At 37.3% G+C, this 11,856-nt stretch overlaps 1 protein-coding gene across 1 annotated transcript; it reads left to right on the top strand.

Annotated features, from left to right (window-relative positions):
* The first annotated feature begins 306 nt into the window (after positions 1-306).
* On the top strand, positions 307-9,819 carry LOC145218183 (mediator of RNA polymerase II transcription subunit 17-like). The gene is made up of 6 exons (XM_080085580.1): positions 307-2,343; positions 3,117-3,353; positions 5,007-5,241; positions 7,555-7,674; positions 8,722-8,853; positions 9,556-9,819. Exons 1-6 carry the CDS (start codon positions 353-355, stop codon positions 9,694-9,696), a joined length of 2,856 nt encoding a protein of 951 aa, XP_079941706.1. The 5' UTR covers positions 307-352; the 3' UTR covers positions 9,697-9,819.
* The last annotated feature ends 2,037 nt before the right edge of the window (positions 9,820-11,856 follow it).

The raw sequence follows: 11,856 nt of genomic DNA, 5'->3' as shown, positions 1-11,856 counted from the left end.
AAAGACGGTTTCTAATATGGAACACAATATAAAATAAGCATAATGTAGGTGCAACGAAAAATTGTGCCACCCCTCTAGTTATTCATTCACTTCTTTAATAGACTAATATTGAAACTTATTGAAATGCAAAATACATTCAACCATATTTGGTTAATCTAGATTTTCACCTAATTTGGACAAAACTTGAGGTACAAATGATTTGTAATGTGGTGAGACTTCAACTAACCTACATCGGTTAATATGGATCTTCACCTACTCCAGACAAATGTTATTTTTGTTCAAACAGGAACAGATTAACTGATGTTTAATCCAGGTTTTGATTCTATTTGGCAGGTTTAATTAGGTTTACAAAATGTCTGGCAATCCGCCTCCTATAAAGATTTCGCTCCAATCACTTTCAGACACAAAAATTCAAGAAATCGCTTACGATGGTCGAGAAACCTTCATTCAACCACTTTCCATGTCCGAAAGTTTGACAGACTTGGCAAACCGAATTGATTTTCTCGCTGAAAACGAAGATGAAGAAACTCAAACTGATGATGCTACCTCTACTTCTGTAGATGAAGCACAGTACCAAGCGAAACAATGGCCATGGGAGAATATAAGAACACAAATTCAGCGTTCTGTAATCGAAATGAATGTCCTTACAGACGTCTTGTCCATTGCACAAAATAAGCCTACAAATGTACCCAAGGAAACTGCGGAGTCTTCGGACAGTAATCGATACATGATGTATGATTTTGCATCTAAAGAAGCGGAACCTAGTAAACAATCGCTGCAAATGATTACTAAGAAAAGATGCCTGGGTGCTGCCTCGAAAATATTGCTGTCTGGAGCTGATCGCTTAAACAAAGCCAAATCAGAAAGCTCATTCCAAAATACTTACCATTCTGAGTTACTAAAATTAAGACAGCGTTGGCGGGTCAGGCGTGTTGGAGAAAAAATCCTTGGCGAGTTAAGTTTTCGAACAGCAGGGTCAGATTATTGGCACATGGGGTCATTTGAGGTCATAAAAAAGTCCGATGAGGATAGTGATACTTTAGATGATTATGAACAAAATTTAACTAAGCTTACTCCAAATGTTCCAAAATCACCAATTAAAGTTGTAGTCAGTTCTGATTTAAGAGGTTTTTCCTCTCTTTCAGTTCAAATCATGGACTTATCCAAAGATGAAGCTATTGAGAGCTGTACATTATCGTTATCAGACATTGAAAATAGTGCAATGTCAAGCGCTAATGACCCATTGTGGCATCGGGTGCTGTGCAACGCTCAAAATGTGCTGTTTTGCCGGGAGCTTTTTGCCCGCTTGTCGAAAGAAGCTGTACAGCAAAAAACACTAGGAACTGCCTCACCCATAGTTGTAATCGGAGACACAATCACAACAAATATTTTTCCAAAAATACAACTACGTGTTCAGCTTTTGTTTTCAAAGACTCACCCTACACAAAGAAACCCTAGACAAGCTTCTATTTTTAGCATACAAAATGCTTTGATGCATCTATTGCTTCGTTACTTCTCAAAACGACTTAACATTTCGCCACCGCACCCAACAACAGCTGCATTGGGCTTGACCACGCAAATGCGTCATGCCGCTGTACATCATAACAGTTTAAACCAGCTTGCAGCTACAGCAAAAAAGACAAGCCTTTCATTTGTGGACGTCCTTATTTCCATGTCAAAGCACTATGAAGTCCGACAAAGAGTGTGTGACACCATTAAACTTTTAAGCAATGAGTTTAGTGATCCAGATGTATTAGCACATTGGTCTTTGGCTAGCAGTAAGACCGAGTCCAGTGCACGATTAACAATTGCCAATTCTGGTTTTGAGTCTTGTTATCGTTCCGCTGTGCAAGTTATCGTCAAGCCAGATTGTATTAAAATTCTACAGCGTGACGCACGAAGCCTTACACTTTCTGTTGATCCAACTGACCTACACAATTACTTTGTATCTCTTGTGGCTTCGCACCAACTAATGACCGTTCAAGTGCTTTCTCGGACTCTAGGTTGGACCATGCTTCATGTCAGCCCTCATTCTTCACTTGGCTTAACGCCTGACATAAAAAACAGAGGTTCTGTTCTTATTTCATCCAACAACGGTGCCGTTAGTGTAGCTATAGCATGTAATGAAATGATTGGGGGACCTATACAGTACACTACACATGTGCAATACACTAAAGCACATGATAGGAGTCAGCTAGAAGGCACGATGTACGATGACCCTGATTTTTCCTTGGAAAGCGATAAATATTTGCCACTTGGTGGAGTATGGATGAAAGTGAATTGGCCGCAACTTCACGGAAGACATTTTATTCAAAAAATGGAAACTTTACTAACAAGTCTTGTGTATTAGTTTTCTTTATTTCAAAACTTTTAAGTATTTTCCGATTTAAATTAAGTTTCAATTGTGTTGCTAGTTTGGTTGGCCCGATATTACTGTATTGGTGCCGATACCTGATGCTATGTGCTGTATCGTTCAATCATTCAATACTTTGGCAGTATATATTTCATCAAATACTGATACTAAAAAAAAACTTGCTTTGACATATATATAGTTTTTGCCATAATTCTTTGCAAAAAGTGACTTAGCACATTTGTTTGACTCAGTGGCCAGTGTGCCACAATTATTTTGTTTGGTTGTCCCTTCTAAAGACACATGGAACAAGCAAAAAGAACAATTTTCCAAATCTTCCAATTTAATTCGCAAAAGTTACTAGGCTTCACACTGAAAATGTTGTTTTTTCAAAGCCCTAAAACTAGACTTATATGATCAATTGAACCTTTAATTTTTCAACCTTTTTTCTAGAGCATTTAATCAACACTTTGGTATTTATAATTCGGTACTGAGCAATTTGCAATTAACAAGGCTCAAATTATAACAGATGCTTATTTGTGTTCACAAAACTTATTTGTATTTGACCCATTTGCTGTAAAATATGATTAAAGGCTACTTTGTGAATGTACTGTGTTTTATTTCGTTAAAACAGAAACTCATTTGTGTGCAGTTTCCATTGCCTGTAGCATTACATTCAATTGTAACTACTGCCAAACTATTTCAGATATTTATATAATTTGACAACTGGAACGAAAACTGTTTTCAAAATGACTTTCTGATACATAATGACCGAAATATGTGGAAAATCTGAAACTGTCGAAACTGAACAAAGTAACAAACCAGAAACAGAAATAAGTACAAAAGCGACAAATGATGAAACTGTTACAAAACCAAAGAAAGAACTAACTGCGACGCAAAAAGCCAGAATCGAACGGAATCGTCAGAAGGCATTGCTTCTTCGACAATCTCGGCTTTCACAACAGCAACTGCTAGGAACAAAAACCACCACAGGATGTAGCAGGTAAAATTAAAACCTAACAAATTGTGCTTGTATTAGCCAATTTTAAACCTACCTACTAGGGATGGGCCGAGCCGAGCCAGAACCCGCGTACTCGGTACCGAGCATCGCGGTTTTTAATTCTCGGTGCTCGGCCGAGCAGTTGCACAAACTGACCCGAGCGTTAAATTTGCATATTCATGCCCTGCTAACATATGAATGATTTTTCAAATGTATTAGATAGTGAAAAAACGCGTATTTAAAGGGCATGTACAGCCTAATAAAACACCGCCGGTGACGTAAGAGACCTTGTAGAGCCTTTTTTGTGACGTCATAATGCACCCAAACGTGCTCGGCCGAGCATCAAAGTGAAATGCTCAAGTTTTTTTACAGAGCAACATGTGTTACATTGCTCAGCCTTTTTGCATTTCATGTAAAACTTTTGATGACCTTCATAACCTTCATAAAAACCTGGATACACCACTTTAAAAAACAGCTGGTTTAAAGAAACTGCAGTTCAAGGCAGCCCCTAAATATTTAAATTGCCATTAGCACAACTTATCCTTTCATTCTGCTGACATATCAATTTGCTCTCCATCATGTAACAGAGTACAATATGTTGTTCAATTGTGCAGTAAAAATGGTCTTGTCTAAAGACTATACCAGAGGCCGGCAACCCCTGGCACGCGAGGTGGTATTTCATGGCACGCCAACCGGTTTGCATGTTATATTAAAGTAAAAATTTAACCTGTTGCACTGCTTGTTTATAGTTTTTGTCATGCCATTGTCTTAAATTTCAGCTTTACATGCACAAAATACTCTGCTTTCTCTTTATTATTAATATTTGTTGGCACGAACCAGTATTATTTACAAAAACGTTGGCACGCGAGGTCATTAACACATGGAAATAACAAGTAAATTGGCATGCGTCGCCTTAAAGGTTGCCGACCCCTGGACTATACTATATTAAATGTATCTGGTTTAAAACAAATTTAAATTTCCATGATTTTTATGCAATTACAAAGAATATGCAAACACCAAGTTTTACTGGACAATAGATAGGCTTAGGACAGTGGTTCTTAACCGGTGGGAAATTTCCCACTAGTGGGAAATTTAATGTTTTCAGAGGGAAATTATGTAAGTCAGGTAACCAAACTCGGGCCCGAGGGTCGAACCTGGCTTTGAATTAATCGTTGAAAGTTACTTTCCTAAAAGATTTCCGCAACAACAAGATTAATTTTAGCAAGGCTTCCAAGACACATACAAATCCAAAGGCCGTTTGTCACATCACATACAAGACTAAAAGTATCAATGACTTTGCTATTGTGCGCGAATGAAAGCCTTCTCTTTGTTAATTGTGATGCAATAAATGACTATTGCAAGCAGAGGAAACTCTTTAATATATCCAAAAAACTTTGCAGTTTGGAGTTCCACACCAAATCGCTTCACAAAATTATTTCTTTAAAAGAATATTTTTTCGTTAACGTAGGGCACAAAACATGATTATAAAAATAACTGAGTGGGAAATTCGAAGTTGGTGGTTGACTTTAGTGGGAAACCACACCAAAAAGGTTAAGAACCACTGGCTTAGGATTTACAATCCCAATTAAGCAGAATACTTGATTATCTGATACGCAATAGACCAGACTTATCTGTATTTTCTTTTCCCTATTTTAGAATAATCGATACAGGAGGTGGTTTTCTACTCGAAGAAAATCCTGACGTAAAACCTCGAAAATTAAACCGTGTCGAAGAACCAGCTCCAGTAATAGCTGGTGATGACAGCATTTGTCTCGAATGTGACAAGCCATTCCAGGATTCCTACTTATTGACCACCTACGACCACCAAGTTTGTGACAAGTGCAGAGATCCAGAAGAAAAACACTCTGTCATCACAAAAACGGAAGCTCGGGTGAGTGAATTATTGTTTTTGGCATAAATCTGCATTTCATTCATATTGAAAGTCAGAGAGTGCGCACTGTTTCGACCTATAAGGTCTCATCAGTGCAGGTGGTAATGAGAGATCTGCCGTATTGGCTAGTATAGCAATCCAACTGTACTCCAGTTTGTTGGGAGTAACAGGGTGAAAAACCCATGCCTCACCTATTCTGTGTTATGCCACAAATGGGCTACACTAGCCAATGCGGCTGTCACCAGCTGCACTGATGAGACCTTATAGGTCCAATAATGTGCACTGTCTGCAGTTTATCATTTATTTGTGTGATACTTTTACATTGATGCAAAGACATTTTAATGGAAAGATATAGCATTTTGTTTGGTGTCAATTATTTATTGAAAACCTATTTGTTAAAATACGATGTTTAGTATTTTGTTTACCATATTAGCAACTTGATAGACAAAACGCTTGTTCATTATTTTCTATTATATTTTTTTCATGGCATATGCTACTTGACAAAACTGCTGTTTTTGTTTTTTTAAGTATATAAGTGTTTTATCTATTATATCAGTGACTAAAACATTCACAAAATGGTTTGGTCAGAGGCTGGATTTAAGTTTTAGCCGGTTTTCTTACAAAACCTGGTTCTATTTCAGCCGGTTCTATCACAAAAGTCATATTTTTAACTCGTTCTGTTACAAAAAGTCGTTTGACAGTAACCAGTAATGCTAACTGGTTTGTTGATCTCAGAAAATTTCGTGAGACGGTTCTATAGAACTGTTACGGACCGGCTGAATCCCACCACTGGGTTTGGTTAATTATGGGTCCCCTTCCCTGAAGGGGACACATATTGTTTTTGTCCGTATTTTTTTTTTCTTTTTTCTGTCTAACGCTGGCTTGTTAGACGCGTTTGGTTAAGAAAGAGTGCTTCAAATTTATTCAAATTTGCACAGATGTTAGTTATTAATCCGAGTTTGGTCCCCGTGAAATTTGACCCCAAATGACCCAGCGGTTCACCCACAGACCCCCGAAACGTAAAATGTTTAAACGCTCGTTTGGTCAAGAAAGCGTGCTTCAAATTTATTCAAATTTGGACAGATGTTAGTTATTAATCTGAACTTGATCCTCCAAAAGTTTGACCCCGAATGACCTAGCGGTACACCCACAGGCCCCCGAAACGTAAATGTGTCTAACGCTCGTTTGGTCAAGAAAGACACTGTAGGCAGAAGTCCCAAGAGAGTACGTTTACGAATAATAGGGCAGAGCGGGAGGGCTCGGCTTGACATCGGACAGACGTTTTACGAGAGGTCGTTTCGGTGATTAGAATCAGCTGTTTTGCACAGCAATGCTATGTCGTTTTATTAAGTTATCACTCACATTTTCAGTTTTGGCAAAGGTTTCACACCTATGACGTGATTTAAACCTAATAACCGTGCTTCGGTTTCGTATATGTCAAGCAAAACTTTGTTAATCAGACTAAATATGAAAAAATAAACTTGACTTTTTTGGAAGATAATTTTTTTTAAATGCTCATTGTCAGGTTGGCCGCTGCATGACCACGAGTTACTTAAGGTCAATTAGTAGGTATTACTAACACTGTTCAGAACTTTCTTTCGTCATAACGTAGCGTTTTTTTTAATCAAATACTCAAGGCATGTATAAATTAGGTCAAACAGTGTTGTTGAACACTAAGGACGGCGTGCTATTGAAAACGGTGTCAAAAGGCCAAACAGTCGTTTGGTGTGTGCACCCTAAAAGGTTACTACAGGTCAATGGTACTCGTTTTGCGAAACAAAGTTAAATGAAAAACAATTTGTTATGTATACACTTGCAGCAAATCGCTTTTTAATTTAAAGTGTCTGTAACACAACTGTTACAGCTTTCTAGAAAAAAATTGTGTTTAAAACCCGACCTTGGACGACAACATCTGGGTCAAAGCAAGAGATTAAATTGAAAGTATTTGTTTCGTTCTTTTCTAATGTTTTTGTAATTATACGACAATAATAGTGCAAAAAAATACAAACAAATTGTTTTATTGTTGGGTTAATGTTTGTAAAAATTTGTTCTTAAGAATTAAAAAATCACCGCAACATTTGTTTACCGTAAATCCGCACAAACGCGCGTGTGGGGACCCATTAGTTTTTGTTTACAAAAACAATCATATGTGTAGATCAAATGATGTGTATAGTAAAATGGATAAATATCGTATAGAATATATAATATGGAAGTATATCAGAAAGCCACCATTCTAGTTTTGTAAGCAAAAATTATTTTGAGATACAGTAATAATAACATTGTGTAAAAAAACATTTGTTTCTCTCAATTTAGGAGACCTACTTGCTAAGCGAAGTTGACATTACAAAACGTGAACCAATCCTGAAATATGTGGTGCGTAAAAACCCACACAACCGTAGATGGGGCGACATGAAACTATACCTTAGACTTCAGGTAAGCAACTAGACCAGTGGTTCTTAACCGGTGGGAAATTTAATGTTTTCGGTGGGAAATTATGTAAGCTTGAAAAGAGCAAACTCGCGCTCGAGGGTCGAATCCGGCTTTGAATTAACCGTTGAAAGATACTTTACTAAAAATTTTCTGCAACAACATGTAAGATTGATTTAACCAAGAGTTACAAGACATGTACAAATCCAAAGGCCGTTTGTTACATCACAGACAAGACTAAAACCATCAATGACTTTGCTGTTGTTCGCGAATAAAAGCCTTTCCTTTGTTGATTGTGATGCAATGAATGACTAATGCAAGTAGAGCAGGCTCTTCAGTATTCCAAACAGTTTAATCTCTCACAGAAGCACTATTTAAACTAAATAAGATTGCAGTATACAAAAATTATTTCATTTAAAGAATATTTCTTGTTAACGTAGGGCACAAAACATGATTATAAAAATAACAGAGGGGGAAATTCGAAGTTGGTGATTGACTTAAGTGGGAAACTACACCAAAAAGGTTAAGAACCACTGAACTAGACGCTGTTAAAATTGAACCTAGGCAACTATCACTGCAAGGTTTTTATGCTATTAACTGAATTTATGCATATACTGTAAACCTTGATTAAACCAGATTTAGTTAATCCGGATCGTTGCCTAAGAAAAACTTGAGGTGTAAATAATTTGTAATGTGGTAAGTCTTGAACTACTTGATGTTAGTTAATCTGGATCTTAGCCTAATCCGGACAATTTTTCGGTCCAAACCCGGTCCGGATTAACCGGCTTTACTGTATATTCATGGACAAGTTTTTAGGCTACTTAAGTTTTACGAATTTCTATGCAATTATGTGGATTGTGTGTGCAACCACTTCATCTGTATTCATTTTGGTGAAATATGATTATTCCTTGCATATTCATTGACTGAGTTTGTTACATTATTAATTGTCATAAACAGTGATTGTCAATGACTATGTTTGTCCAAAGGGAAAATTGCCATAAACACCAAGAACCACTGTAGTGTTTTAAAAAAGAATTTGGTCAAATTTTTCAGATTGAAGAACGAGCTTTGGAAGTTTGGAAAACTCCCGAAGCTCTTGAGGAGGAACGGGAATCAAGAGAGCAAAAAAGGGAGATTGCAAAGAAGAAAAAGTTTAACAAGAACATGAAAAAGCTTAGACAAGAAGTATGAAAAACAAATTAATGTGTTTTTTCTTTACTTGGTAGTGTGATGAACTCTCAAGGCAGTGGTTCTCTACCGGGGGTATGCAAAGCATTTTTAGGGGGTGCATGACAACTTCCTAATTTCGTGCACAACGAGATAAAGCGCGGTTAAAAAATGTTACAGCATTTTCAAAAAGCATGAAACTTGTATAAAACATTGTTTTTAGGCGAAAAACCAAAATGCATCACTAAATTTTAACCCCATTGTGATGCAAAACAGATAAATTGTCAGTGGCATACAACATCACATCACAATGAAATGTTTTTTGTTTCTTGATGTCCTATGTCGCAACCCAGACAAAGAGATAGATTTTATGGTCCTTGGACGACTGTGATTGGTATTTGCTGCACCCTGTTTTGGTTGTAAAAAGGACAAAAAATAAGGGTTGTCCCCGATTAGCTTGACAGTATCAGAAAGGGTCCACAAAGCCAAAAAGGTTGAGAACCACTGCTCTAAGTAGTATTTAAACTCTAAAAGCCCCTTTTGCATAACATGTGAGGCAAGCCACTCAAAGCAAAGCCACCCTAGCAATTTTATTCTACTGTACATGTCTGTTCTGTGTTTTGACAGTTTCTCAACAAATTTCTTAACTTTTTAAAGTTATAGTAAAATTATTATGCTTTACCTAATCAAATTGGTAATGATTGGTTTTTTTTGTTGTAGGTCCGAAGCAGTCTTTTTGAAGTAAAATCCAAAGTTCATACACATGTGTTTGGTCCTGAAAAACAGTCTGAAACTGATGAGGACATTTATACTAAAACTTGCATTGAATGTGATCACCAAATTACGTTTGAAAAAATGTGATCTTTGTTTCTTTGTTTTAAAAATACATTTGTCATTGTTGTTTATGTTAAACGCATTGTCAAAATCGAAACTTTTTGTTATTTTCTTGTCTAATTATGTTTAATACAAACATTATTTTGCAAATAGTACTCTAACTATTTACGTCCTCTATTTTGGTTATGGACATAATAATTTTCTCTTGAGGCAGTTTTGCAGTTTTATTAACAGTTCTGACAGACTTACTTTAACAGCCCCTTAACCTCACAGGCCTATCAGCTAGCCAGCATTTAGTTTTGCATTTGCTATTGTCAAGTTACATATGTCTACATAAGACTTTCAGCAGTTATAACTTAATACAAGTATTAGTTAAGATGAACATAAATTCATAACTACGATCAAAGCGTCTACGCAGACCAGCGAGCACTACGAACTCATTTATAAATCATAGTATTTCAGGCTTGTTAAAGGCGTTATAGGCCTACACCGAATTAGTCGGTCACCAAGCATTCCCATATGGCAGGGGTTCCCAAACTTTTTTGGTTTGTGGCCCAAATGTCTATTTAATAGCGATTCGTGGCCCACCATGTGCTGTAAATTTGGGCACAAACAAAAAAATAACTCAAAAACAGGCGAAATGGTTCCTGAAATTTGGCTAAAAGATTCGGAATTCTTTGCAAATATTATGTTTTTCAAAACAAAGCGCATAATATCTACAGTATAACAAAACAGTAGAATCTGTGCAAATGGCACTGTGGCCCATTGAAAATGTCTTGGTGGCCTAGTACTGGGCCATGGCCCACAGTTTGGGAACCACTGCCATATGGCAAGGCCTAGGCTGGAAAAATCTTAACTGTTTGTTGATCACTCCGAGGCAGCGTACAAGGCAAGCAACGGCGCTTGTGTTTCGACTTTCGGCAGGTTTACCACTGGGGAGTGTGTAGCTCAGTTGGTAGAGCGCGGTTCCCGGAAAGACTCCTGTCGTGGGTTCGAATCCTACCACAGGCTAGATTTTTCCAGACTACGCTCTTGTCAAATGGGAACGTTTGGCAGATTCAGCATGATGCCTTCAATAAGTCGTACTATTGTAACGTATTAATTTTGAGTTTTAATAATTTGTGCTGATTTCATGGATTTTCCACAAGTGAAATTTTGACCGTTGTTTACTAGCAACGAACCGTTTGAATTTGAAAGGCCCTTTTGATATCTTGTCCAACGCCCTAAATAATGTTTGTCCACTAACAGCCGATTGATTGAATGCAGTAACGGTCTTTTGTTCCCCCTACTAACTCGTTGTGTACGAAGTTGTTTGTGTTTACTCAGACTGCGTTGTCACCACAAAAGCGCAGTGGTTGGAGAGTTGCTAAGATGCTGACCGTTAAGTTGGACAATAGCTTCAGAGCCTGATATTGCATAACCGTTGAGCGTTGGTAAACAATATTTGAAATAACTGACGGTTTGTCTAGATCTATATATACGTAGTAAGTTAGGCCGAGCGTTATTCTACTTCCATTCTACTTCCATTCTACTTCCAGTCTAATTCTACTTGTACTACTATTCTGTTGTACTGCATTGAATTGATGTAAGTGGATTCGCTCTGAGTAGAATCGAATAAACTACAAAAACAATCAACTTCTGGAGCAATTAATATCCAATCTGAACACGCAAAGGCCGTAAGACCTCAATCTTACAATTTGGCGACCGCGACGTGTTGGATTCATCCACGTTGACCGTGAGTACTTACCAACTACTATCTTATGGTCATAAGTTTTCATCATCTACTTCAAGAAGAAAATTAAATTCAAACAACTCAACAAATAACCTTCTGATTACGGAAATAGTCAAGCAATAAGCTATTTAAGCGACGAAAATTCACAATTACGCTTTCTAAAATATTGCTTTGACTCCATCGACAACTAAAAAAAAAAAAAAAAAAAAAAACTCTTTCAAAGTACGTAGAAGGTTTTCTACGGCTTCAAGTGTTATCGAAGATACCAAAAATTGCCGTGCTTATCAATCGTCGTGTTAACGAAGCAGAAGATAAGTCTTTCATCCATTCCCCCTTTTCCTTGTTCTCATCAACATCGTCCAAGTTTTCGTCCCTGATTTCTCGTTCCTTCAACCTTCAACGTCACCTTTAACGTCCTTATACAACGTCCATCGAAGATCTTAAGGAGTTCGGAA

This window comes from Phallusia mammillata, chromosome 3 (assembly GCF_965637545.1).
Source record: "Phallusia mammillata chromosome 3, kaPhaMamm4.hap1.1, whole genome shotgun sequence".
In the NCBI taxonomy this organism is placed as follows: domain Eukaryota; kingdom Metazoa; phylum Chordata; class Ascidiacea; order Phlebobranchia; family Ascidiidae; genus Phallusia; species Phallusia mammillata.
The sequence above is the reverse complement of the archived record's forward strand: the minus strand, read 5'-3'. Positions and strand labels throughout refer to the sequence as shown.